Consider the following 25,332-nt stretch of genomic DNA (forward strand, 5'->3'; position numbering starts at 1 on the left):
TTCCATCAAGGAGGGGTTCTGTCGAGGGGTTTGAGGTTTCTTGCAAAGATGGGGAGCGATGTTGTCTGTCTGAGGTGGAGCGGAAGGGCGTTCCATGCTTTGGCAGCGAGGAAGGAGAAGGAGCGGCCTCCCAATCTGGTCTTTCTCGTGCGGGGGACCACGGCGTAGGAGAGCTGGGCTGATCGTAGGGTCCTTTGGGGTGCGTGGAATTTGAGTCGGCTGTTCAGGTATGCTGGTCCGGTGCCGTGGAGGGCCTTGTGTGCGTGGGTGAGCATCTTAAAGGTGATTCTCGCCTCGACGGGAAGCCAGTGGAGTGTGCGCAGGTGCTGGGAGATGTGGCAGTGCTTTGGCAGGTTGAGGACCAGTCTTGCAGCGGCGTTCTGGATGTTTTGTAGCTTGCGGATTAGGTTTTTGTTTATTCCGGCGTAGAGTGCGTTGCCGTAGTCGAGTCTGCTGGTGACCAGGGCGTGAGTGACTGTCTTTCGGTGTTCGAGGGGGATCCATTTGAAGGTCTTACGAAGGAGGCGGAGGGTGTGGAAGCAGGAAGATGAGACAGAGTTGATCTGGCGGTCCATTTTGAGCTCGGAGTCCAGGATGATTCCCAGGTTGCGTGCGTGGTCTGTGGGGGTTGGCGGGTTTCCGAGGGCGGTGAGCCACCACTCCTCAGCACATTGACTATTACATGGGCTGATAGATCCATATTCTCCTAACACAAATCAATATAGACTTAATCTGGACCCGGTGCTTTATTCTGGGACACAATTCCAAGGATTACCTTCTTTAGGTTGATTTACAGAAAATCTCTATTTGCCTGAGTTGGGTAATTCAGAACATTACTAACCAGCGTGTCTGGCAATATAGTGCTGTTATACACTTTAGAGAAGTATGCCACCCACAGATGCGGCGGAACGATTGTAGCCATCCTTTTGTTATGGTTCTCTTAAAAAAAAGTACATTTACAATTTTCCAAAAATAGGACACATCGTCCTTAACACTGGCCTCATGTAATTTTTCCCAAGCTTTCTGCCTGATAACACTGGTTCTCTATTGTATTGCCTCCTTATAGAGCAGTCTGCATAATATTACCTCCTCCATTATTCTTGGTGACGTTTTCAAATCCCTGATTAAACAACTATGTGCAGAAGTGCATGCCCCATTGAATCATTTATTTTTCGTTGGTTCTCTGCAAGATGACGGTAAAACTAAGAGCTCAGAATACATTTTGCAGATTTTGTTATAGCCCTAAGAAGAGAAGCGGGATCTCCCCCAGTACCCATACACACCTTCAGCTGTCCAATTCTTTCAGTAGATGGCCAGAATCTATAGTGGGCCAGTTTCCCAGAATGGCTCCATTCTGATTTGCCTATATTGGAAGAACAATGGGTGTGCTTTAATTGAGTGTGGCCTACGGATACTCTTAAAGCCAAAGCGTTATGATCACTCAGAGAGGTTTGAAGAATTACAAAATTAAAAACATTCTGGCATCATTGATTTGAAACAGCTATAAAATCAGCCATATTGCTTGTACCTCTCCCAGTGAAGGTAATGTGGTCCAAAGCCTATTTAATACATCCCCACAAGGATTATGCTCAAAATGAGGTAAAATCCCCCCCAAATTACAGCAAAATCCCCCATTAACTCTTTGGGCGCAGCGCTTAAGGCTACATTCAATTGGTTTGCTATATCGACATTCTTACAATTAAAGATATTATGATAAGAACAATGCTCGAACGGACACGAGGGGGCAAACATATAATTTGAAAAAGCGAGAGAAGAGAAATATGGCTTCCGTATATTTATTTTAAAGTGACCTTTTTTCTACTTACAGGATTTGGTTGCTGCAACTACACAAATAGCAGATTTCTTCGGAATACGTTTGACTAAAGAGCAGATTCAATTAATTGCCGAGAAAGGCAGCTTCAAAGCAATGAAAGACAAATCTGATGAGACACATGGCAGATTGGGCTCAATCCTTTTTAGAAAAGGTACATTTATATGAATACATTTCAATGTATTTGACTCAGTTATTGTATGTCAAAATATAATTGAAGATAGAAAAGGAGCAATGAAAGAGAAAGTACATGCTATTCTGGAATGTTTGAGTAAGAATCAGCTGTGGTGTTGGAGAACCAGTGTTTCTGTAGGAGGCTAGGTATGTCTTTGATCCTTTTGTGAACCTATCTATTTGCTCCTTTTGTGAACCTGTATTTTTGGAGGTTGCATTAGTGAACATCGACACCAACAATATCATGATATAAGAATATCTAGTACAGAATAGCGAGAGACAACAAATCGAAAGGTAAATGCATGTTGAGAAGCATAGATTTAGTATTCCAATCTCCCCATTTATGTACCTTGAAGAGATATGTACCATGGCATGTAGCAACATATAAGTGGCGTTAGGTATAGAAAATGTAGACCTACTTACCAGTCGATGCTTTTTTTGATATTCTATCCTTGATACCTTGTCCAATAAACAGTGTGGATTCGATATTTAGGGGGCAGACCATTCTTGAATGATCCAATGTCCCTGCTTACCAGCTGACTCCAGTATTTTTCATTACTGCAGAGCACACAAATGCAGGGGATTTGATTAAAAAATATGTTGGTGCAGTAGCAGTTTCAACAAATTGTTAGTTTTAAGCAGTGACAATGGGTCTGATTGCCTTCCTCAAATAATTTATAAAAAATTTGCATTTAATGTGCATGACGTTTCATTTACTTAACTACCTATCCAATATCCTGCAAGCCTCAGTGGAGATGGGTGATATATTTTAAAAAAAATTGCGTTATGGTGCTTCTTGATTTCATACATCTGGTGCAGAAACAAAGGAGAAAAACAGTGTGGTGAAGAGATGCAAATGCCAAGAACTGAAACACATGCAGCTATTCCTGGCAAAGTTGAAGGTTATTGCGAAGTGCCATTCTCATTCTCACACGCTGGCCAAAAAATCTTGGCAGTGGCTGGAGAAGAACTTCGATGGCTGGTGTTAGGAATGGGGTTATTAATTTATTAATTTTCGGGGGGGGGTACCCCAACCAACTTAATATATACACACTAGTTAGATCAGAACACTTCTGAGGCTATTCTCAGAGAAGTGTGTGAATATTTTTAGTTGTATGAACAATTTCAGAGTCTAAGATAAAACACAATAACATTTCCCAAATCCAAATTAGAAAAATGTAATGAGCAATAAACACATCAAGATTATTAAACTCTGTTAAGGGTAATTAAAGATATGCATTGTTAATGTTTTGAGGTAAAAAGTGCCAAGGAAAAATAAAGTATCAATCAAAAGTCACTGTTCTAAGTTGACCAGAACAGCGGCCTGATTTCATGCTGACCACCACACAGCGGAGGTCGAATACAGCAAGCAGGCCATCCCAGTGCAAGATTGTAGCTTTTTTATGTCTACCAGAAATGTAAGGCTAGGTAAACCTCTCTTGCTATGTATGTGGTTGTAATAAAGTACAGGACAATCATAAAAACAAGAATAAAAAGGTCATAAACAACAAGGCAATGTAACAACAGTTAACTATGGTATCAAGTTCATGAGGGAAAGCCAAGAGTGTGCTACTGGGTGTTCTCGCTCTGGTCTCAACCTGCCATCAGACCTCACGGACCAGCATTAGTTTCAACATTCAGGAAAAGAGCGACCCCATCTGGAGGTATACAGTAATTCTGTTGTGTACTTTATAGATGAGTCTCTCATAGGAGGCAATTTACTACATTTTCGTTATCCATTCATCATGAGTAGGGGGATGTGGAAAGTGCCAATAATAGAGGATACAGGGCTAGATGTAGGTAAATCTTATTTACCGATTCTTAAATACAGAATTTTACCAATTCGGTATTTATGAATCGGTAAATAAGATGTAGGTAAATATTCATTATTTTTTACCGAATCGGTAAGATTCGGTATTTACCGAATCGGTATTTGCTATTGAATCCTATGGGCCTTAAAAAATACCGAATTGCAAAAGGGGACAGGGTGTCACTTTGACACCCTGTTGCACCCCTGTAAGTGGCTTGTGCGCCATGTGGCACACATACATGGCACAGGTGTACATGCACAGATGTGCATGTACACAAGAATTCGTAATTTACCATGCAATTGTATTGCATGGTAAATACCGAATTCTAAAGGCCCTGTAGCACTGTTGGACATGCTACCTACATCTCAAAATACATATTCGGTAATTTTACCGAATGGTAAATTTACCGAATCGGTAAAATTTACAGAATCGGTAAATTTACCGATTCTGTAATTTTACCGATTCGGTAAAATTACCGATTCAGTAAAATTACCGAATATGTCTGTTTTTTGTGCCCCTACATCTCCATAGCCCTTTACCGGTCGGAAACAGCTGAAAATCGGTATTTTCGTCCGATTCCGACCGGTAAAGGGCTACCTACATCTGGCCCACAGTTCCTTGTAAACATGAGCACTGTAGCAAGCAAGTGTCGGTCGAGGAGAGTCAAGGAAGGGAGGTCAGTTAGGTTATGGAGCATGATCAGCTGTTGCAAATGGGGCAGTGGGATCCGAGTGTGTGTAGGCAATCATGTAAGATGTGAACAATGTTGCATTCCTCTTAGTTACGTCTCCAGCAGTAATAATTGGAGTAAACCAGCTGCATTCAGTTTTTGTGGTGTCCATTAACAATCTTGGAGTGTCTTGATCAGATAAAATAGGCTACCTGAGTGTGAAAAACAAGTAAGGAAAACAGTCAACTTACCGGCTGGAAGTGCTGTTATTCCAGCAGCATCTTCCATATCTAAGGTAAGCAACCTAGAAAGAGAATAGAGACTAGTTCGCAGAGAGGTGGGAAGTTGGAAACAAGAAGAGAAGGGGACGGGTCATCGGCCTCTGAAACAAAATAAATTAAGAAAGGACTGGTCTCTAAGGCAGGAAGAGAATGTAGAATGAAGGAGAAAAGGAACAGAGGATGTTGTGAAGGGAGAGAAAGCAGAAGGAAGTGGGACAAATGAGAAGAAAAGCACGGAACAAGTCAAGGAACTTGAGGACAGAATGATGAGGAGTAACTCCGTGCACAACGTGGAGGAGAGACTGCAGGAGACAGATTCCATCCCTACAGCTGCCTGGGAACTAGAGGTGGGGAAAACAGATGGTGCTGACTCAGAGGCACAAAAGTGGTCCAAGGATTAACTTATTTTATTATAATAAAAGGAACATAGAAAAACAGGCAAGGCAATAAAACATTAATACATCAATCGGGCGAGCGCTCATGGAGGATGGGAGATACACAGTATTACGATACAGGAGTTGTTTTACAGAGATGAGGGGGCTGGAGGCAGGAAACACAAATGCATAAACAAAAGACGCTACACTACATCAGGAATGCCGGGTCAGGGAGATTGGGGGGGGACTAGAGATCTCCGTGAGAGGGGGCGTACATATGTCTCCCCGGTACAAGTTCCATTGATTCCAAATTTTCCCCCATTTTCTAGGTCTGCCTCTCGCCACATATACAGTCTTCTCCCTAAACATGCACCAGTCCATGTTCTCTTTCCAGGCCGTCACTGTGGGGGGTCTCTGGGAACCCCAAAGCTGTGCAATGTCTCTCTTAGCAATCATATTACCAAGGGTCGTCCATCGTATCTGCGACACATCATAGTCATTCGGCCCCCATACATTCAGCAAACATCGTCGGGCCTCTGGCAACATCACAACACCCGTCACTTCATTCATCACCTCATGTATGCGATTCCAAAAAAGCACCATCTCAGGACATTCCCAAATTATATGGAGAAAGGTACCAAGCAGACCACAACCACGCCTGCACAAGCCATCCGTCGATTAGCCCATACGGATCAAGCGGGGGCCGGTAACATAAATCCGATGTAGGATTTTAAGCTGGACCAAGCGGAGACGGGCCGGGATTGCGACCTCCTTGGGTGAGGATATCGCTGATTGCCAGTCCTCGTCGTCTAATTCAATACCATCCGCAGTCCAGGTCGCCCTGAGGTGCTCGAGCAAGCTCGAGCGAATATTGATAATCTTTTTGTTGATCAGAGAAATAGTGCTATCTGGTGACCATCTAGTATACGATCTTCGAAGGGGGAAGATTCCGGAATGTCGCTACCCACGGGGAAAACCGAATGCAACGCGTGGCGAACCTGAGCATAGCGGAAGAATTCCCTATCACCTAGTTTATATTCCGGCTGTAGTTCGGCGAAAGTCTTTATCCTGCCCTTAACCCAAAGATCTCGCACTTTACTAATACCAATCATATCCCATTTCTCGAATCCTTTCGTTCTCCATAGGCAACCCAGTCTCGCAGATGCATAAAGCGGAGTCGCACGGGTTAATGGATCTCTCCAGCCCATGGCCGCAGTCGCACTATGCCACACTCGTGCGGCTATTCTGGTGGGTCCCGAAAGCTGTAAATGAGAGGATCCAGAATAGAGCGCCCTGTTATAGTCTCCCCCCGGTAATAGCCATCAATCCATTTCAAACGCTGGATTCAAGCCGGGCCATACATTCCGTGGTTATTTGCGGCAAGTTGGGAAGCCCAATAATACCGCCGGATATCCGGAAGTGCTATACCGCCGTCATACCAGGGAAGGGTTAACTTTGGAAGAGCGATACGCGAATGCCCGCCCCATATCAATTGCCTCTGTAAAGACTCTACCTCTCGGAAGTACCTCGCCGGAATCACATCAAATGTATTCTGGAGTGCATATAAAAACCGCAGCAGGGACATCATTTTGAAAAGAGCTGCTCGCCCTAATGGAGACAACGGTAATTTACGCCAATTAACTACGTCCTATCGTAAACGTTGAAGCGGAGGAAGTAGATTACGCTCGTAGCGGACCGCAGGGTCCAATGATATAAAAACTCCCAGATATTTAAAACCGGACTGCGTCACCTGGATTGGACATCCGCACGGCAGGAGGGGGACGCCACCAGCGAGCACGTTTATGTGGGACTAAGTCCAGTTAATGACGAGGCCGGAGTTTTTCCAGAACGAGTTAAGCACGTCGAACAATACATTTAACGATTTTTGAGGCGACGTGAGGTACAACAAAATATCTTCCGCATAGAGCGATATGCGGTCCTCAAAATCCGGAGTCCAGTGTATGCCTCTCATCGAGGGCTCCCACCGTATCCAGGCAGCGAGGGGTTCCAAAGCAAGGGCAAAGAGAAGCGGAGACAGAGGGCAACCCTGCCGCGTGCCTCTTTCAAGAACAAAGGGCCCGGAGACCCGACCATTTACCACAACCTGTGCCAGTGGCGTCTCATACAGTAGTTTTACCCAACTAATAAATCCAGCGCCAAAACCAAATTTTGCAAGTGCAGCCCAGAGATACGGCCATTCGATTGTATCAAAGGCCATCGTGGCATCCAAGGACGCCAAGATGGCCGGTTCACGCAGTGAAGTCGCCCTCGCGAGAACACCATATAAGTGCCGCAAATTCAATGCTGTGTTGCGATTTGGAATGAAGCCCGACTGATCCGGATGGATCAACTCACTGACTACTTTTATCAGGCGGTTTGCGAGCAGCTTGGCAAGAATCTTAGGTTCAGCATTGAGGAGCGAGATAGGCCTGTAGGACGCACAGCGGTCCCGTGGCTTCCCTTCCTTATGAACCACCACAATGGTCGCAAGGCGCTGATCACGAGGAAGGGAGCCAGTTTCCCGCACTGCTTAAAACATATCACGGAGACACGGCGCTAGCGTGTCAGGGCGCAGTTTATAAAGTTCGATGGAAGACCATTAGGGCCCAGAGCCTTTCCGGAGCGAATAGAGTGCACAGCGAGAGCTACCTCGTCAACTGATTGTGCAGCATCCAACCAGTCCCTGTCGGACTCTGACAAACAAGGCAACGCAATATCCCTTAGCAACAAATGAGAATCCTCCTCGGGCCTGTCAGATACCGGAGAATAGACTTCTCGAAAATAATAAGCAAAGCATTCAACAATGTCAACCGGGTCAGTCACTCGCGTGCCATCCGGTCTCTCAATCACCGGAATCACACGGCTCGCCCTCTCCTTTCTATCCAGCCAAGCAATCAATTTCCCTGCCTTATCGCCTACATCATACAGTCGTCCCTGCTGTTCCCTACCCATCATCTTAGCTGCGTCGGTGACCAAATTCTTATATTCAAGTTGCTTGAGACTGAGGACGTGAAGCGCATCTCGGGTAACATTCCGCTCCAAGGCACTCTCCAACTCAGTAATTTCAGTCTCAAGACGGACTACTGCCTCATTCCTACTTTTCTTAGCACACCCAATTAACGACAATGCTTGTCGCCTGATGACCGTCTTGAACGCTTCCCACAGTGAGACAGGCGAAGACACAGACCCCACATTTTCTGCGAAGTACAGATCCAATGACTTAATCAATTCAGCACGGGTTTTGGGGTTGTGAAGGTACCATGGATTAATCGGGGCCACCCTCCCATCAGCGCCTATATTCATATTTATCTAAAACCATAGAAGGGAGTGGTCCGATATGCCTCTAGCCAGATGTCTAATCTCCCCAATTGACGAAGACTGGGCCGCCGGTATCAGAATATAATACAATCTGGAAAGACTACCATGCGCGCCTGAGTGGAAAGTGTACTGTGCCTGTTCTGGATGCATCAATCTCCAACAATCCACAAGCCCCTATGCTTCCAAAAATTCACCCAACCAAGATTGTGCACTCGTGAGGTCTCTGGGGGGATAGTGATCCTCCCTCCCAGAGACAACTGAATTAAAGTCACCACCCAGTATCAGGATACCATTCGGGAGACCCAAAACTACTCGTCCCAAGTCAGCAAAAGTAGTGGTTTGTAAGCCAGGTGGGACGTACACCGATATCAATGAGATAGTTTTCCCCTCCCACCTGCCTGTGAGTGCAACATATCGCCCCCTAGCATCCAGAACTATGTCATCGATTTCCAGGGGAAGAGAAGTCCTGACCAAGATACCCACCCCTCTAGAACTAGAGGTGAACCCAGAATGAGCAGCGAGACGATATCCCCGCCTGTTGAGAGCGTAGCAAGCGTTACCACTCAAATGAGTCTCATGTAGTAGCACGACATCAGGGGAGAGGCGTCGCAACATCTGCAAGACCACCCCCCTCTTTATCCGGTCTCCCAACCCATTCACATTCCAACACAGTAGCTTCAGCCTCCTACCCCCCATCTGAGCCCTCGATGATTTCCCACCTCATAACGAGCACCACACCAAAGTCCAAAGTTGTAACAGTTCGTTGCCTTAAAGAAGAAGAAGAAAGATGAAACACTCCCAACATACTTCCCCCTTCCCCCCAGCAATACCCCAGCGCAACTCCCCCCACCCTGCACCCCTGCATAGACTCAAAAGCCACCCCAAATTTCAGTGTGCCTGTCGCCCTAGCAAAAAACGAATCTACACAAAGAAACCCAAAGGAGGAAAGGGTCCCTCTTTCTCCCGCCGCCTCCAGGAGTGTATTTAAAAGCAGACGATCACAGAAATCAGCAAGCCACAATTGTCTATTGTGTTCATTGTCCGGGACTCGGGCTCCATTGTTCATTATTGTTTCAATAGTCCCCTTTCAGCACCACCTGATTGTTCCGTACGATCACGACGGATAGGCAACGTATCTAGCCAGTCACTCACTCCCTCCGGGCGATCAAAAAAGAGTGTCCGGTCTTCATATTCCACACGCAACCGTGCTGGGAACAGCATCGCATACTTCAAGTCCATATCCCTGAGACGCCTCTTCACCCCCTGAAATCCCATCCTTTGCTTCTGGATGGACAGGGAAAAATCCGGATAGAAGTTTACCGTGGTGTTCTCAAACTGCGTAGGACCACCCGTCCGCGCAGCCTGCAAAATGGCGTCTCGGTCTCTGAAGTTAAAAATTCTGGCAATGATCGGCCGCGGGGGGAAACCTGGCTTCGCTTGTCCTCCCGGCACTCTATGCGCACGTTCCACCGCAAAGAATTTACTCAGTCCCTTGGGGGTGAGGTGATTGAGGATGAGGTCTTCGACACGAAGATCAGTGGACAGGAATCCAGAATCTTCCGGGACCCCAATAATACGCACGTTATTACGCCTTGCACGGCCTTCAAAATCCTCCAGCCGACGAGCAAAGAAATCGTTGGCGGATCTCAAGCTGCGTACTTCTGTTTGCAAGTCGGACATGTCCGTCGTGAGGCTGGAGGTCTTCAGATCTAGAGATTTGACCTTATCATTAGTCTTCGCCAAATCCGTTCTGATAAGGTTAACGTCGATGGCCACTGTGTCTAGCTTCAGGGCCAGGGCCTCGTATTGCTGGCCGATAGATGTCTTGATGCCAGCAATGGCGCCCATGATGTCTTGTAACGTTAAATCCGCCGACACAGTAGGGTCATCAGTCGCCTCTTCCCGGACCCTTGGTGCGCCACCGGGGAATCCTTTAGGATGGGTGTAACGATCCATAACATTCGTTTGGGTTGCACCTCCCCGGAAGGGGGTCTTGACTTTCCGTTTGTCACCCTCGGGCTTGCCTGTCAGGGCGGGCTGTGTGCCCCGGAGAGGCGCTTGAGATCTGGTGCAAATGGCTCCTCAGAGTTCACCAAAGGCAGATAAAAGCCAATATAGTTCCGCAGCCAAGCACTGGCCGGCTCCTGGCCTATGTAATGAGCACTGGAGCCAGCTGCGCCCAGTGTCTGTCTCGGTGAGGAGTAATGCCAGGCAGCAAAAACGAAACCGAAAGTCAATTCGGGCCGTGATCTGGACACCTTTAGCCGGTGTTGTTGAATTACTGCCTGGGTACAGCCACGACTCAAGGCCCAGGTGTCTCCACGGGGTAGGCCGCAGAAGTGCAGGATGTCGTAGCTCAGGAACCCGAAGTCCAAATCAATCCGTGAAAGCAGCTAGTATATCAGCTGGGCTGCGTCATCAATAACCCATCTTCGGAATCAGGATATTATTCAGGATAGATGCGGGAGGCGGCGAGGGTCTCGGTAGCCCTGTGCTCACGCGGCCATCTCGGATGCGCGCGAAGCTCCTCCCATCCTCCTACAGAGATTTTTACTTTGAGGGTTATCGGGCACCCAAAGGGTTCCATTTGTGTCCCTCACTCACTCTAGTGCACAGCAGAACAACACACACAAACCTGGTGAAAGGGTTAGGAAAGGAAATCTATATAAAAAATTAATTTGTATGTCTTTTCCCGAAGACCATCAGTTGCACGCTGTGGAAGACATGGGAAGATAGGAAGAAAAAATAGTTTATTGCGTGCATTCCAGCACCTCCCAGAAGTTGAAGTTATCATATCAACTATATTAAACCTATAGAAACCCTTTTTTTATTAATACAAATAAACAGCAGTTAGACAGCGAATATCTATAACAAAGCCTCCAAAGCATTATTTCCGCCCTTCCCTCCACACTGAGTACGGCTACCATTATTGATGCCTGTATTCTACTCCATAATGACAGGTGGAGTTTGCGTAGTCTAGTTTGGATCAGGCGATAAGTGGGCTGATATTGTCAGATACCACCTTTTCCAACCCACTATTAAGGTACACTCTAAGATTACAGAGTTGTTCCCATCTCAATTGGAAAGGATAGTCGGTTAGGAATGCCATGTTCATCACTTCTGAGATGGGGCAAGCTTCATTTTTAGTCCAGTTGACTTTATACCCAGATATAGCTGTGAAGTTTGAAATGGTTGACATGCCCAATGGAAGAGAGTACCGAAGGTCCAGGAGCCTAAGCAAAATGTGATCTACGTAGAACAGAATCTTAAGAAGCCTGCAGGGGGTAGGTACCCCTATGATTGAGAATGACCGGCGAATGGCTCCTGCCAGGAAGATAGTAGCCTCTAATTAATTCTTTAAAATGGAAGTCAAAATCTTCCAGAAGGGCAAGGTCAAGGCTGTGGCCAGAGAGGATCCCTCAGTCGGGTACATCACTGTCAAGCTCCCACTGAAAGTGTTGGTTTTGGCACTATAAACTCAGAGTGGGCAAACCTGGCTTTTGTAGCCACTGAGGTTGCTTTGCGGGCAGATAGATTTGCCACTTCACCACAGTCCAAGGTTTTACCTTTAGACTTCGTCACTTTTTGGAAGTCAATATCTACCAATGGGGCAAGGGAGAGGCTGTAGCCAAGCAGGGCTCTACAAAGTCTGATACCGTTGCAGCACAGGCCTGGTGAATTTTAAGTGCAGCAAAAATTTCTGAGCAGGACGTAACATTTTTTCATTTTACCTACCTTGAGTGCGACATTTCTGGGCATGCCTCAGCTACTTGTCCCAATCCACTAGATGTAGAAAAATGAGTGAGGACCTAATTACGATCTTGGTGGACAGGGCTACTCTGTCACAAATGTGACGGATATCCTGTTCGCCCAATTACAGTTTCATTATATCCCATGGAACTTGTAATACCACATCAGGCATGCCTTTCTTCAGCTCTTGGCCACTCTTCTATTAAGATGTGCTCTCCTCCCACCTGAGAGGGTCCAAATTGGTTTCTCCTCTACTGTGACTGGAGCCTGACTGTCTGGAAATTACATAGCAATGGATAGGAGAAGCCACCCCTCCCTCCCCCCGGATTCTCTAAGACAAAAGAGGTCATGGTAAAGCTGCCTGTTGTTCCTATTCAGTCCTAGATTGCTAATCTTTCCATAATGGTCAGCAGTTAACACCCATCTGCATTTCCAAGACTCAGAGGGAGGATATAGCCCTCAGAGCTAGAGTTGTTATCTCTCTCATTCAAGGATGTGTATTAAAGCTGTGGAAGGCCTGAGAGGCAAAACTAGTTTTAGGCCAGTTTGGGCTTACACAATACACATTTGCAAAGTTGCCTTTCCACTTACTGTATCTGATTTTCTCACCATTAAATCAGATTTTGAAAATGAAGTAAGAAATAACTTTGAAGCATTCCTCTATCATTTGCCTGGTAAGAGAGAGAACATAAAACCTTTTAATTCCATATAGGCCTGTTCAGGAAAATGTCAAGCAAAACCTACATAGTGAAAAACTTCTGGATTTTATTACACTGTGAGAGCACACTAACCACAATATGTTGTGTCCTCTAGTTTCTTATAATTACAATATAGATGCAGAAGGCATGCTTTAGGGGTAAATTATGAATATATTTAAAGGCTGTTCCTACATGGCAATGGAATTTTCCCCTGTCATTTGTCACTGCTGTGCTTTTAAATTTTGCCTCAGCTCAGCGTACCTGTCAGATATATATGTTTGTCCTATAAGCAGGTGTTATAAATACACAATGCATCCCTTACAACATCACAGTTCAGGTCAGCTACTGTCACCTGCTGGACAATTAAGGCTAGTCTGCCTCTCGATCTATTGTCCAGGAGTGCGTAAAGGTGAGTCTACAACTGCATACATCAGCAGCCTCTGGAGGCTGGGTCTTCACCTGGGAGAGGTTCAATAGAGACATATAGACAGTGCCCCAGGGACTTTTTATGCTGCTTCCCAAATGCTAAGACTTGACTCTGTGGCACATGATGACCATTCCTTGTGGAACAAAACTCCCACCACTGAGAATATTTATGTCCTCATAAGTCTTAGACCCCTGCTTGAACTGTCACTCCTGCCTGTTTTTTACAATTAATTTTTCAAGGTTTGACCATAACGATGGTGCAGTGAGCATTTGATAATTGTGTCTACAAGAGAAGAATAGTAGAAATAAATGTTTATTTAGACCTTGCTCTTTCAAACATTGCAAATGAAACAAAATAATCGAAGCACATTACATTTCCTCAAAAAAGAAACAATAGATAAAACAATAATAAAACATTATGATTTAAGAATTGTAAGAAGTTTGTGCATTTCTCCTTAGTAGGTATAAGATAGCGTCCAAAAGCTATTGTCATATCCAGAAATCTCATTTCTACTAATAAAGGTTATAAAATATCACAAGATAAGGTGACCATTGATAAAAATGGCTTAAAGATAAAGACACCAACAAGCACCAAAATAAAAAAACCTAATGCAATATGAGAACTGGTACATGTTGTATTAAGAAATCACCAACAATAGTTTCTGTACATTTTAATCTTGTGGCATATTAAGGAATTGAATGTATGGGGTTTAGACCTAGCCAAAATTTAAAAATAACTTCCCTGATTCTGTTAACAGTAATATTTGACATATACAATGGTAGTGCTTAAAGTATTACGTTTTAGGAATGCACAACCATATATTCCCGGGTATTCTTTATCCATCCTAAGCTATTCTTCCAGAGCTACTTATTTAATTTCACAACTTGATATTCAAAAGGGCCAGTTGAGAATTATCTTACCTGTATTAAATTGTCCCTGATCCTTAAGATTTACTTTCTTGTTGATTTTGGCAAGATTACTTCAGTATAATTTAATTCATTTCAGCACAAGGCAAAACACCTATGTTGTTCTGGATGGGCTAAGGGAGAGAATATCCTAAGGGATTGCATTGCGGCTTGTAACTACCAGTCTGAGCCTCCTAGTTCTTATTTATTGGCTTGAATCATTGCACAAGAAGGGGGTTTAATAAGCGTTTCCAGGAACTACTTTCTAACTTGTCCTAATTATCTTTAGAATCTAAATTTAAGAGTAAGAAATAAATAAGTATAGAAAGTCTATTGAGAAAACTCTTGTATAGTTCGAACATTTGTTGAACAACACAGGCAGGGACAGGAAACCTACAGAGCATTTTCTAAAACTGTTATATGTAGGTATGTGGCCCATATCCACATCCCTCCCATAAAGGAGCTGAGTATAAGAAACTAAACAAGGTCTCCAGCAAACTGTCACCAGCCTAACAAATCTTTTGTTAACTTTATATCTGTGGTGGACATTTTCACATATCCTCTGTTAACGTTGCCCATTCTGCCACATCCCTGTTACAGTATGAAACATTTGGTACACTCTATCTGAAATACAAAGTTTGGTTATTTTGCCTTTAGCTAAGAATAATGTAAAACGCACAGATTTTGAAAACAAAATTCTTTGTTTTGAATGTTGATGAGCATGCATTCTGTGTCAGTTGTAACATCGGGCCCAATTCACAGAACTAACTTAAGACAAAATCCTAAACTTACTACTTTTGGTATTCACAGAAGTTAGGATTTCGTCTTAAGTTTGTCTTAAAACATACTTAAGACAGACTTAAGACAAAATCCTAACTTAAGTCTGTCTTAAGTCTGTCTTAAGACAAACTTAAGACAAAATCCTAACTTCTGTGAATACCAAAAGTAGTAAGTTTAGGATTTTGTCTTAAGTTAATTCTGTGAATCGGCCCCATCATGTTCACACAGAATAAGGATCTATTAATTAATTTGTACCACCACGTTAACTGATAGAATGTGACATTTTCAGATTGACTGGGGCGAAATGTGTGTGACATTAACGGGTCCATATGCATTCCGTGTAAATTATTAAATCAAATGAGTCTAAATCTAACATTGCTCGGATCATCTTGTTAGCCTTGTTTCATTCCCATTGTGGGAAGATGACCATACGGTCATTCTTCCATTTATGTTTCACAATTGATTCTCTGTGTTCTGTATCATCCCAGACAACAGAATGCAGCGCTGTTATTGCTCCTGTTAGCTCTGGTTTTCTTTGGGAACATTCAGGGTCCAGAAAAGTGCTATTTTTTAATTTTTTTATTATGTATTTATTAGCATTTCAAACATGAAGCAAAGAAAAACAAAGGACATGCACAGGCATTAGGACCATGAATCAGAGACACTTCGATATACACATATCGGGCAAATAGAACACACAGCGTTACCAGAACCACAATAGATGCTGACCAGCAATAAGAGCATAATGACACCCTGGATACTCAAACCTAGCCCTATGAGCGTACAGCAAACAGGGTCACGAAACCAGTCAGGGACCCTCGTGACCAGCAAGTTTCTACTCGTCAATGTGGGGGGGGGGGACCCGCCTGTGATCTCCCCTTCTGTCGAAGTCGTGTCAGCCTCACGTGCAATGGGAGCGGCCTGGTCAGACCTTTTCTCCAGGTACAATGCCCAGAAATTCTTGGGTCTATTGCGGGGGGGGGCAATAAGTCACTATATAACTCAATTTGCGTGCAGCAATAGAGCATCTCTTTGGACCACTGAGAGAGCGTTGGGACCGGGCCTCGCATCCAGGAAAGAGCGACACACCTTTTGGCTACTAGAAAGGCCATGTCCACAAGTCTTCTATGTTCAGTCGCAATGCCCTTAGAGTACCCCAGAATAGCCAGTAGGGGAGCAGGAACAAGTGAGAGTTCAGTAACCCTATTTACTTCCTCATAGACCGCGCACCAAAAGGCAACAATTCTCGGGCAGGACCAAGACAAATGGGATAAGTCGGCGACCTGTACTCCGCATCTTTCCCAACAAGGGCTCTCCCGCAGTCCATTTCGGAAAAGTCGCTCTGGAGTGTAATAAACCCTGTTTAAAAAAAAAAGTGATATTTTATTAATCAAACTCAACAACTGAGGCCAGTCATCAAATCAAAATAACATGAAGCAAATTAGGCTCCACAAAGAAGGCAGAGAGTGGAAACGTTTTCAAACCATGAAGGTCAACAATTAACATCAATCCGTAATCAAATAATTAAGAAGCTATGAACCGGCACTCCACTCATTATTACAAAGCAACTTATAAAGAGACAAATTGTCAGAAACAGAAAAAGCAGGTAGTGGTTAACTTCTTTATTCAAGATTCTTCTTTTTTTTAAATGACACGAAGTAGCCAACGCATTTCGTCCTTACGGACTTCTACCGGGCCAGTTTATTCCCGCTATGTCCTTTTCAATCTCTAGATAGGATAGTTTTTGACCGTTGGGGCGTAGAATTTATCAATAATTTCCAATAGTTCCTTGAAGGAAAGGATGCAATAGAGAAATGTCGTATACTATGATGGTGGCTTCAGAAGAGACATCTATTTATCATCATCTGCATCATGTTCGTATATTCCAAACTTCTGAATCAATCACCATTTCGGTCCTCTACTGACAGCGTTCCGGCCATATTTCGCTTGCAAGCAAGCGATGTATGGCCTGTAAATTCTAACCATAACCATAAACTTGCAAATGGAGATTCCCCCCATCTAGGGGATTTTCCACATTTGCCAATGCACTTACATTTTTTTTTTACAGACTTTATTGATGACTTCATGACCTTATACAGTGCAATAGAATTGTACAGAGGCAGTCTTTTTCCTTTTATAGTAGTTACATTGCATATGTTGTATGCAGATTCTGCTTTCGTCATTCTGTGTAAGTTATAACACCAAGGATCATGGTCTCAAGTAATACCGTTGGCAGTATAAACAGAAAAGGCTCAATATAAGATTTGTCAAACACGAAGCCATGTACATTTCCAGTGAACAACAAGAACCTGTGTAATCACAACTCCCCCCTGCCTAACCCACCCACTCCCACTCCTGACCAGTCATGCTATCACTGCGAAGGTAATCAAGGTAAATCATCCTAAACAGCACACTCTACAGGCTGTAGTTTCCTTGGAGTATAAAGTGCAGGCCTAGATCACAGAGTCCAACGTTGACAAGTTACTAGGTGGCATTATGTGCTATGGGGTCGGGGTATCCTGCAGGGGTAATAAGTCCACCGATTCCAAATCAATCAGCATAGCCTCCCATTCAAACGAGATAGGCTGTTTTCTCAGCCCCCTCTCTTCCTCTCTATGAAGAGCAGAGCCCTCCGCTCTTCCCCACTGAATCAGGTCAGCTTGCCAAATGAAGATCACGGGGCATATGGGGGATTTCCACCTCATGGTGACAGCTCGTACTCCCAATATGAGGGCTAAGTGTAAAAATTTTAACCGTACCTTCTGTACGCCTGAGCGCTTACGAGGGCCTATGAGGCAGTTTAAAGCGTCAGTTGGGGCTGGTAATTGTGTGACTACATTCAGTGTGTGGCACACTCCCACCCAGTAGGCTCGAAGACAGGGGCAAGACCATAACATATGCAGGAAATCTACCTCATCCCCTCTGCAGTGGGCGCAGCAATGAGGGGAGTCCGGGAACATGCGATGGATCCTCTAAGGGGTAAGGTATGATCTATGAAGGTTCATCGATTGGATGAACTTCAGTTTTGCGTTATGCGATACCTTCTTGGGGTGTTCCAGCATACATTTCCAGGCCTTATCAGTGAGTTCAACATTAGTATCCTCAGACCAGTGCGCTCTCAAGGTGAGTGTAATCGCTGCATGCGCTGGGACACCAGTATACAGCCACCGTACCAAGTGCCTCCCAGGTCCCATATAGTATAAGAGATGTACCAGGTTATGCTGAGTGGGTTCATTCCGCTGTGGGACCCATGTGTTCCTAATGTAGTGTGTCACTGTAGCGTGTAGTAGGTATAGACAAGGGGGTGCGCCCGTAGCCCGCACAAAGGAGTCATGATTGAGTATGGTACCATTCCCGAAGAACTCACCGATATCCTATACCCCACTATCTGTCCAGTCCTGTATCCTGGCCCTTGTGAGCCTGCCTTGTGGTGTAGGAAACCCCAGGATGGGGATGTTAGGGGCGTAAGGAGTCGCTGCAGAAGTGTATGATAGTGCCTTCCTCCAGTAGTGTAGGGCAGTTTTCAATAGGGGAGGACTATCTATGGGAATCTTGGCTTTTGGCAATAGTAAAAAGTGCAGTTCGCCCCGGTCTAACTTCTGTGGTGTAAACCCAATCTCCTGCAGATTGCTTCGTGCCATCCAGAAGGAGAGCCACTGGAGTTGACTGGCATAGTAATAACTTCTGAAGTCAGGGACACCCAGGCCGCCACTTTGTGTCTCCAGTTGAAGCTTCCGCAGGCCTATACGTCTGCCGCCAGTGCCCCAGATGAGATTCACCAGAATAGTATTCAATGAGTTAAAAATGGACTGTGGAAGGATCACAGGCAAGTTTACAAAATATTATAAAAGGCGAGGCAGCATCGCCATTTTCGATATGGCGATTCTCCCCATCACCGACAACGGCAGAGAGGACAGAAAGGCCACACTGGCTCGAAGAGCCGTTATAGCTCGCACTATGTTGCCTTCGATCTGATCCACCTGCCTTCTATAGACATGAATACCTAGATATTTAAAGGTGTTGGGGGCCACTGGCAGGCCATAGTTGCTAAACTGGAATTTATGACAAAATATCGAATACAAAAATATCTACATACAAACATATCGCAACACAAATATCGATTACAACAATCTTCGACATCCTATCTCTAACAAGGTAAGTACAAAAATATCGAAACAAAAATATAGATGTCAAAAATATCGTTTTAAAAAAAATATTGTTTTTTTTAATAAAAAAAAAATATTATTAATAAAATAACACTTATAAATGTAATAAAGATAGTTAAAAATATATTATAATATTTCAAATTAATAAATTATGTAATAATAACAAATAATAATAAATATATAATACATTGTATATACTTCATTATTAATAACTCTAAAAAATTATTTTAATTACTTATAAATAATTGAAAATATAATAAATTACAAATAAATGTATATACATAAAATAATAATATAAATAACAATTAATAAAAATGTAAAACAAATTTTAAAAAGTAAGTAAATGTTGGATAGCGTAGGGGTAAAAATTACTATTCCCACTCCAAAGAGTGCAACAGTAGGGAAAGTATTGGATAGCGTAAGGGTAACAATTACTATTCCAACTCCAGAGAATGCAACAGTAGGGAAAGTGTTGGATAGCGTAGGGGTAACAATTACTATTCCCACTCCCGAGAGTGCAACAGTAGGGAAAGTGTTGGATAGCGTAGGGGTAACAATTACTATTCCCACTCCAGAGAGTGCAACAGTAGGGAAAGTGTTGGATAGCGTAGGGGTAAAAATGACTATTCCCACTCCAGAGAGTGCAACAGTAGGGAAAGTGTTGGATAGCGTAGGGGTACCAATTACTATTCAAACTCCAGAGAGTGCAACAGTAGGGAAAGTGTTGGATAGCGTAGGGGTAAAAATTACTATTCCCACTCCAGAGAGTGCAACAGTAGGGAAAGTGTTGGATAGCGTAGGGGTAACAATTACTATTCCCACTCCAGAGAGTGCAACAGTAGGGAAAGTGTTGGATAGCGTAGGGGCAACAATTACTATTCCCACTCCAGAGAGTGCAACAGTAGGGAAAGTGTTGGATAGCGATGGGGTAACAATTACTATTCCCACTCCAGAGAGTGCAACAGTAGGGAAAGTGTTGGATAGCGTAGGGGTAAAAATGACTATTCCCACTCCAGAGAGTGCACCAGTAGGGAAAGTGTTGGATAGCGTAAGGGTAAAATTTACTATTCCCACTCCAGAGAGTGCAACAGTAGGGAAAGTGTTGGATAGTGTAGGGGTAACAATTACTATTCCAACTCCAGAGAGTGCAAAAGAAGGGAAAGTGTTGGATAGCGTAGGGGTAACAATTAATATTCCAACTCCAGAGAGTGCAACAGTAGGGAAACTGTTGGATAGCATAGGGGTAACAATTACTATTCCAACTCCAGAGAGTGCAACAGTAGGGTAAGTGTTGGATAGCGTAGGGGTAATAATTACTATTCCCACTCCAGAGAGTGCAACAGTAGGGAAAGTGTTCGATAGCGTAGGGGTAAAAATTACTATTCCAACTCCAGAGAGTGCAACAGTAGGGAAAGTGTTGGATAGCGTAGGGGTAACAATTACTATTCCAACTCCAGAGAGTGCAACAGTAGGGAAAGTGTTGGATAGCCTAGAGGTAAAAATAACATACTTATAAATATTTGTTTTTTTGAATAATAAAAAACATAACTATTAAATAAATATAAACCATTTACAAATACCAATACATAATTATTAAAAACATGATTAGCAATAAATAATTAAGTAAAAAAATTATTTTAAAATACCATTTAATACTATTTAATTACCAATTAATAATTAATTAACAATTAATTAAAATTAATGTATATTTCCTAATAATTAATAATTAATTTAGTATAATTAAATTACTTCCCACCCTATTCCCACTATGAACGCACAACCCGCTATTGAACATAATTATCAATTAATCAATTTATACAAATTAATTGCCAATTAATTAAAATTAATTACCAATTAATTAAAATCAATTTATAATTCCTACTATTTAATAATTCATTTAGTATAATTAAATTACTTTCCACCCTATTCCCCTATTAACCCACAACCCGCTACAGAACATAATTATCAATTAATCAATTAATTAAAATGAATTACCAATTAATTAAAATGAATTACCAATTAATTAAAAATAATTTATAATTCCTAATAATTAATAATTAATTTAGTATAATTAAATTACTTCCCACCCTATTCCTCTATTAACCCACAACCCGCTACAGTACTAAAATACAAAAACTAATTAAGTAACATAAAAATAAATTAAAAACATAATAAACACATAATAATATACAAAAAAATAATATACAAATCGATATTAGTAACATCGAAATTATTAACATCGATATTACTAACATCGATATTATTAATATCGACATTAAAATCTATTGATATTACTTACCTTCTATATTATGTCCTTTTGATATTTAAACATCGATATTATTGTATATCGATATTTAAATTTCGATATTTTGTCTGCATATGGCTAAACTGTAAGTTAAGTGGGTATTGTATTTACCGGAAGAAGTAGGCTGTCGACTTCCCGGGATATATAGCCAGACCCAACAGGCTTTCAAAAGTGGCAAATATATAAGGGAGCGGGGCATTATCTGCTTTCAGATCTCGTAGAAACAGAAGTATGTCATCAGCATAGATGGATAACAAGTGGTCCACCCCATCAATGGGGATACCGAGCTGGTTCGCTGAGCCTCGTAAAGCTATGGCCAGGGGTTCTTACGCTAGCACAAATAGCAGGGGAGATAGTGGGCACCCCTACCTTGTGCCCCTGTGAATAGTGTATTATTTTGATATGTACTGGTAGGGTAGAGGCATCGCCATGTGTCAGAGAGTGACCACCCCGTAGCCCAAGTCATAAATTCTTCAGCCAGTTTGCCAGCGTTGATACCATGAAGGGGCGGGTGTGACCTATCTAGGGCAGTGTCTAATACAGCATTCCAGTCCCCTCCCAGCACCCAAGGGATACCATCCCAGTCCACCAATGCTGTCCCCAAGCGGTGCAAGAATTTGTCCTGATCAGAATTGGGGTCGTAAACGCTGCCGAGGACCACCAGGGAGCCATACAGTGTGCCTTTCACCAGAATGTACCGCCCCTGGTCATCAACCTGGCGTTCCAGCTCAATGAAGGGGACCCTGTGGCGTATCCAAATGGTTGCACCCCTAGCAAAAGCAGAATAATTAGTAGAGTAAATCTGCCCCCTCCATTTCTTGCTCAATTTTTGAGTCTCAGACTCATTCAAATGGGATTCTTGGAGGAACGCTATCTGTGTCTTATGTCTGAGGAGATAAGCATGAATGCGATGCCGTTTCTGAATTGCCCCTAACCCCCGCACGTTCCAAGTAATTCGATTATAAGACCCTATAGCAGTGGTTCCCAAACTTTTTTGACCCGTGGCTCCCTTGACCGGGTTGGCGGTTGGCCGTGGCTCCCCACCAATTTTTTTGCCGGTGGGTCAGGCAGTGCACTGTGCTAGGCACAGACTTTTGGCTTGAGTGTTTTAGGCCACGCCCTTTGTTGCATCGGCCACGCCCCTTTGAGACCCCCCGTTTTTTTTCATCCCACTTGGTGCCCTGCATTTGAATGGATGTAAGGGTGCTTCACCCGTCGTGCTACTAGCTGCATGGGTTTTCCTCCCGGCCTTCAAGATCCACCCAGTCATAAAAAATAAATGCCCAGGGCACATGGGGAGCAAACTCAAAAGCTGAGAGGAAGGAAGGAGTCCAGTTAACGGCAAAAAAAAGCTAGAAACCTTCTTAAGAGCACAGTATTATACAAACATTATGTGTGTTTAGCTTAAAGAACAATTTAAACATATATATTTTTATGACTTCAGCAGACTTAAAAGATTGCACAATTGCTAGTTTTTAATAATAGACTGCATTTAAAATCCACATTTTCCAAATTGAACATAGATGCATCTTTGGGATGGATTGCGGCAGTATCATTGTATCAGCTGACTTGTTTCACCCTTTTGGTTCATAAATATATCCTGTGTGCTTTCTCAAGGCTCTGTAAAACAATTATAGTCCACAAAATGTGCACGTTGAAGAGTCAATGCGTCAGGCACACTCGCCTTAGCATCTGAATGCTACATGAAAGGGCCGCATCGACAATCCTGCTGCTTACATTATTTAATTTCGTTTCAGAAATGATTCACCAGCAATGTTTGAAGCCAGGATGCAATAAAAAAGGGTAACAGTACTCCAGTTCTAGAACATGAACTAATATTTGAGTTTTTGTTCTTTTAAAGTTTACTGTTCGAAGATTAGCGCACATCCGGCATGAAATTAAACACCACATGGATTATGGCTACGCAGTGCAATCGGATTACATTTTTGTAAAATGATTAATAGATAATCCCGAAATATACGATGTTATCCATTACAACTTGAAAATATTGTGAACGTACTTGCATCCTCGAAGAGTATGTCATTATTTCAACGCACTTCTACAGCTGTATGCTCAGTTGTAGAACTGGTTCTAGAAATACCGTGGTCGGACTGGCGTGTGGAAGGTGGCATTTCTTTCAAGGCCCCGACATCCTGTGTGGCGCCCCTGGCTTCTCATCACGGCGCACCGGGGTGACGCGGCGCACACTTTGGGAACCACGGCCCTATAGTGTTAACAGTCCCAGGCATGTTCCTGTGTGCGGTGTGGGGCTCCCCCATATGTGGAGCAATATATCACAGCTGGCCAGGAGTACCCTTTCCCCAAAACATTAACGGAACTTGGCGTGACGCCAGAACTGCGCTATCCCCAACAGTAGTGCACAAACAATACATAACAGATAACGGTGCACACGCCAAAAGGGAGGTAGTTTTCTCCAGACATGGCCATGTTCATACAAAGATCCATAACCCGACGGCTCTACGGGACCTTTCCCCAGGGGGGGTTGTTGTAGCCAGACATGTCAGAGACAGTGTTTCCGTCTCTGTCGAATGTGGCTAAGATAATTCCGGAGCCCCCACAAGTGTTTAACCCAATTCGTATTTATAAGGCTGTATAACCTATAGCGTTGTAACAAATCTTTCAAGCATTTACATTAGTAAACAGCATAAGTCAGAGTAATGACATTCACAGGAACCATATTGAAAAAATAAAAAGGATATGACAGTCTCCAGGGTGTGGAGCCCACGCTATCTGTAGAGGTTAGCATTGCAGAGCATTTCTCAGAGCCTAATTAACTCCTCATCCCCGATCAATTATCAATTAAGTCATCAGTTGCCCGGTCAGTAACAGATTGTTCGTGTTCTTTGACCGTGTCAGCTAGCTTGCCATGGTCTGCCCTGAGTAGTGTCAGCTCTGTGGTAAGGGTCCCCATCTGCAGCTCGAGCGCCGCTCTAGAGTCCCGGAACTCCTCAAGGATAAGGTCTAGCTTATCAGGTGTTCCATCAGTGTGACCCATTGAAGCTGCCCCTGGCGAGGGGGGCCGGCTAATGTGTTCCGTCACAGAGTGTGGGGGGTCAGTCCCCTGTTGGCCCTCCAGCGTCTTCGCCCGGCTTCTGCCCATGATGTGAATGCTAGGCTAAGTTCAACCCTAGCCCGTCTCCGTGGTTTGTCAGGAGAAGTGCTTGCGATGCTCTGTCTGGTGGTATGCTTACGTCTCTGCTCCCCAAATAGTGGAGGCCAGGTGAGTGCCGCTGTTGAGACCCAGCGACCCCGGGAGAAGGCCAATCACCAAGAGGGTGAAACTATGCCAGAGCCCACTCCCTTCTGCAAGCCACAAGTCCGCCTCACCCACACAGCAACCAATCGGTCTGACCACTCACAGGAGTGAATGAGCCGGTTCCACACTGAGCCCGGCAAGACAGATCTAAATTTTCTAGGAGGGATAGCTAGCGGCGCACCAAAGTTGTCAATCAGGACCTCTGTCCAAGGCCAGCCAGTGTGTCCTTTCCTACATATGCGCTATGGTACGTGCCACAGTGGGACCACACTTGGTTCCCCCCAGTAAATGCAGGAACTACGTACCGGGATGGCAGGTCCAGCTGCTGGGGGGCGCAAATAAGGTGGGCAGCCTGTGTGACTTAACTCTCCACCGCAGGGAGGGAAAGAGAACTGTCCTAGTCCAGACCCCCCAGCGTCCACAGTAGTTCGCTGGCACTCCCCCAAGGCCTTCGGCAGATGTCTGCAGTACCCTAGCTTGTCTGTCCTCCGGGATCAAAGGGCCCACCCAGGTGTGCTTATCAGTTCATCAATCTCAGGAGCGAGTTGTCAGGGCTAGTGTGGGA

General features: G+C 43.9%; 1 protein-coding gene across 1 annotated transcript in view; it reads left to right on the plus strand.

Moving 5' to 3' along the window:
* LOC144818748 (sulfotransferase 6B1-like) overlaps positions 1 to 25,332 on the plus strand; it is a 344,617-nt gene that overhangs the window by 278,160 nt on the left and 41,125 nt on the right. Inside the window, exon 6 of the mRNA XM_078676456.1 lies at positions 1,829 to 1,985. Coding sequence (XP_078532582.1) covers positions 1,829 to 1,985 — 157 coding nt within the window. The remainder of the gene's footprint in view (positions 1 to 1,828; positions 1,986 to 25,332) is intronic.

The sequence above is a fragment of the Lissotriton helveticus genome, chromosome 2_1 (genome assembly GCF_964261635.1).
Source record: "Lissotriton helveticus chromosome 2_1, aLisHel1.1, whole genome shotgun sequence".
In the NCBI taxonomy this organism is placed as follows: Eukaryota; Metazoa; Chordata; class Amphibia; order Caudata; family Salamandridae; genus Lissotriton; species Lissotriton helveticus.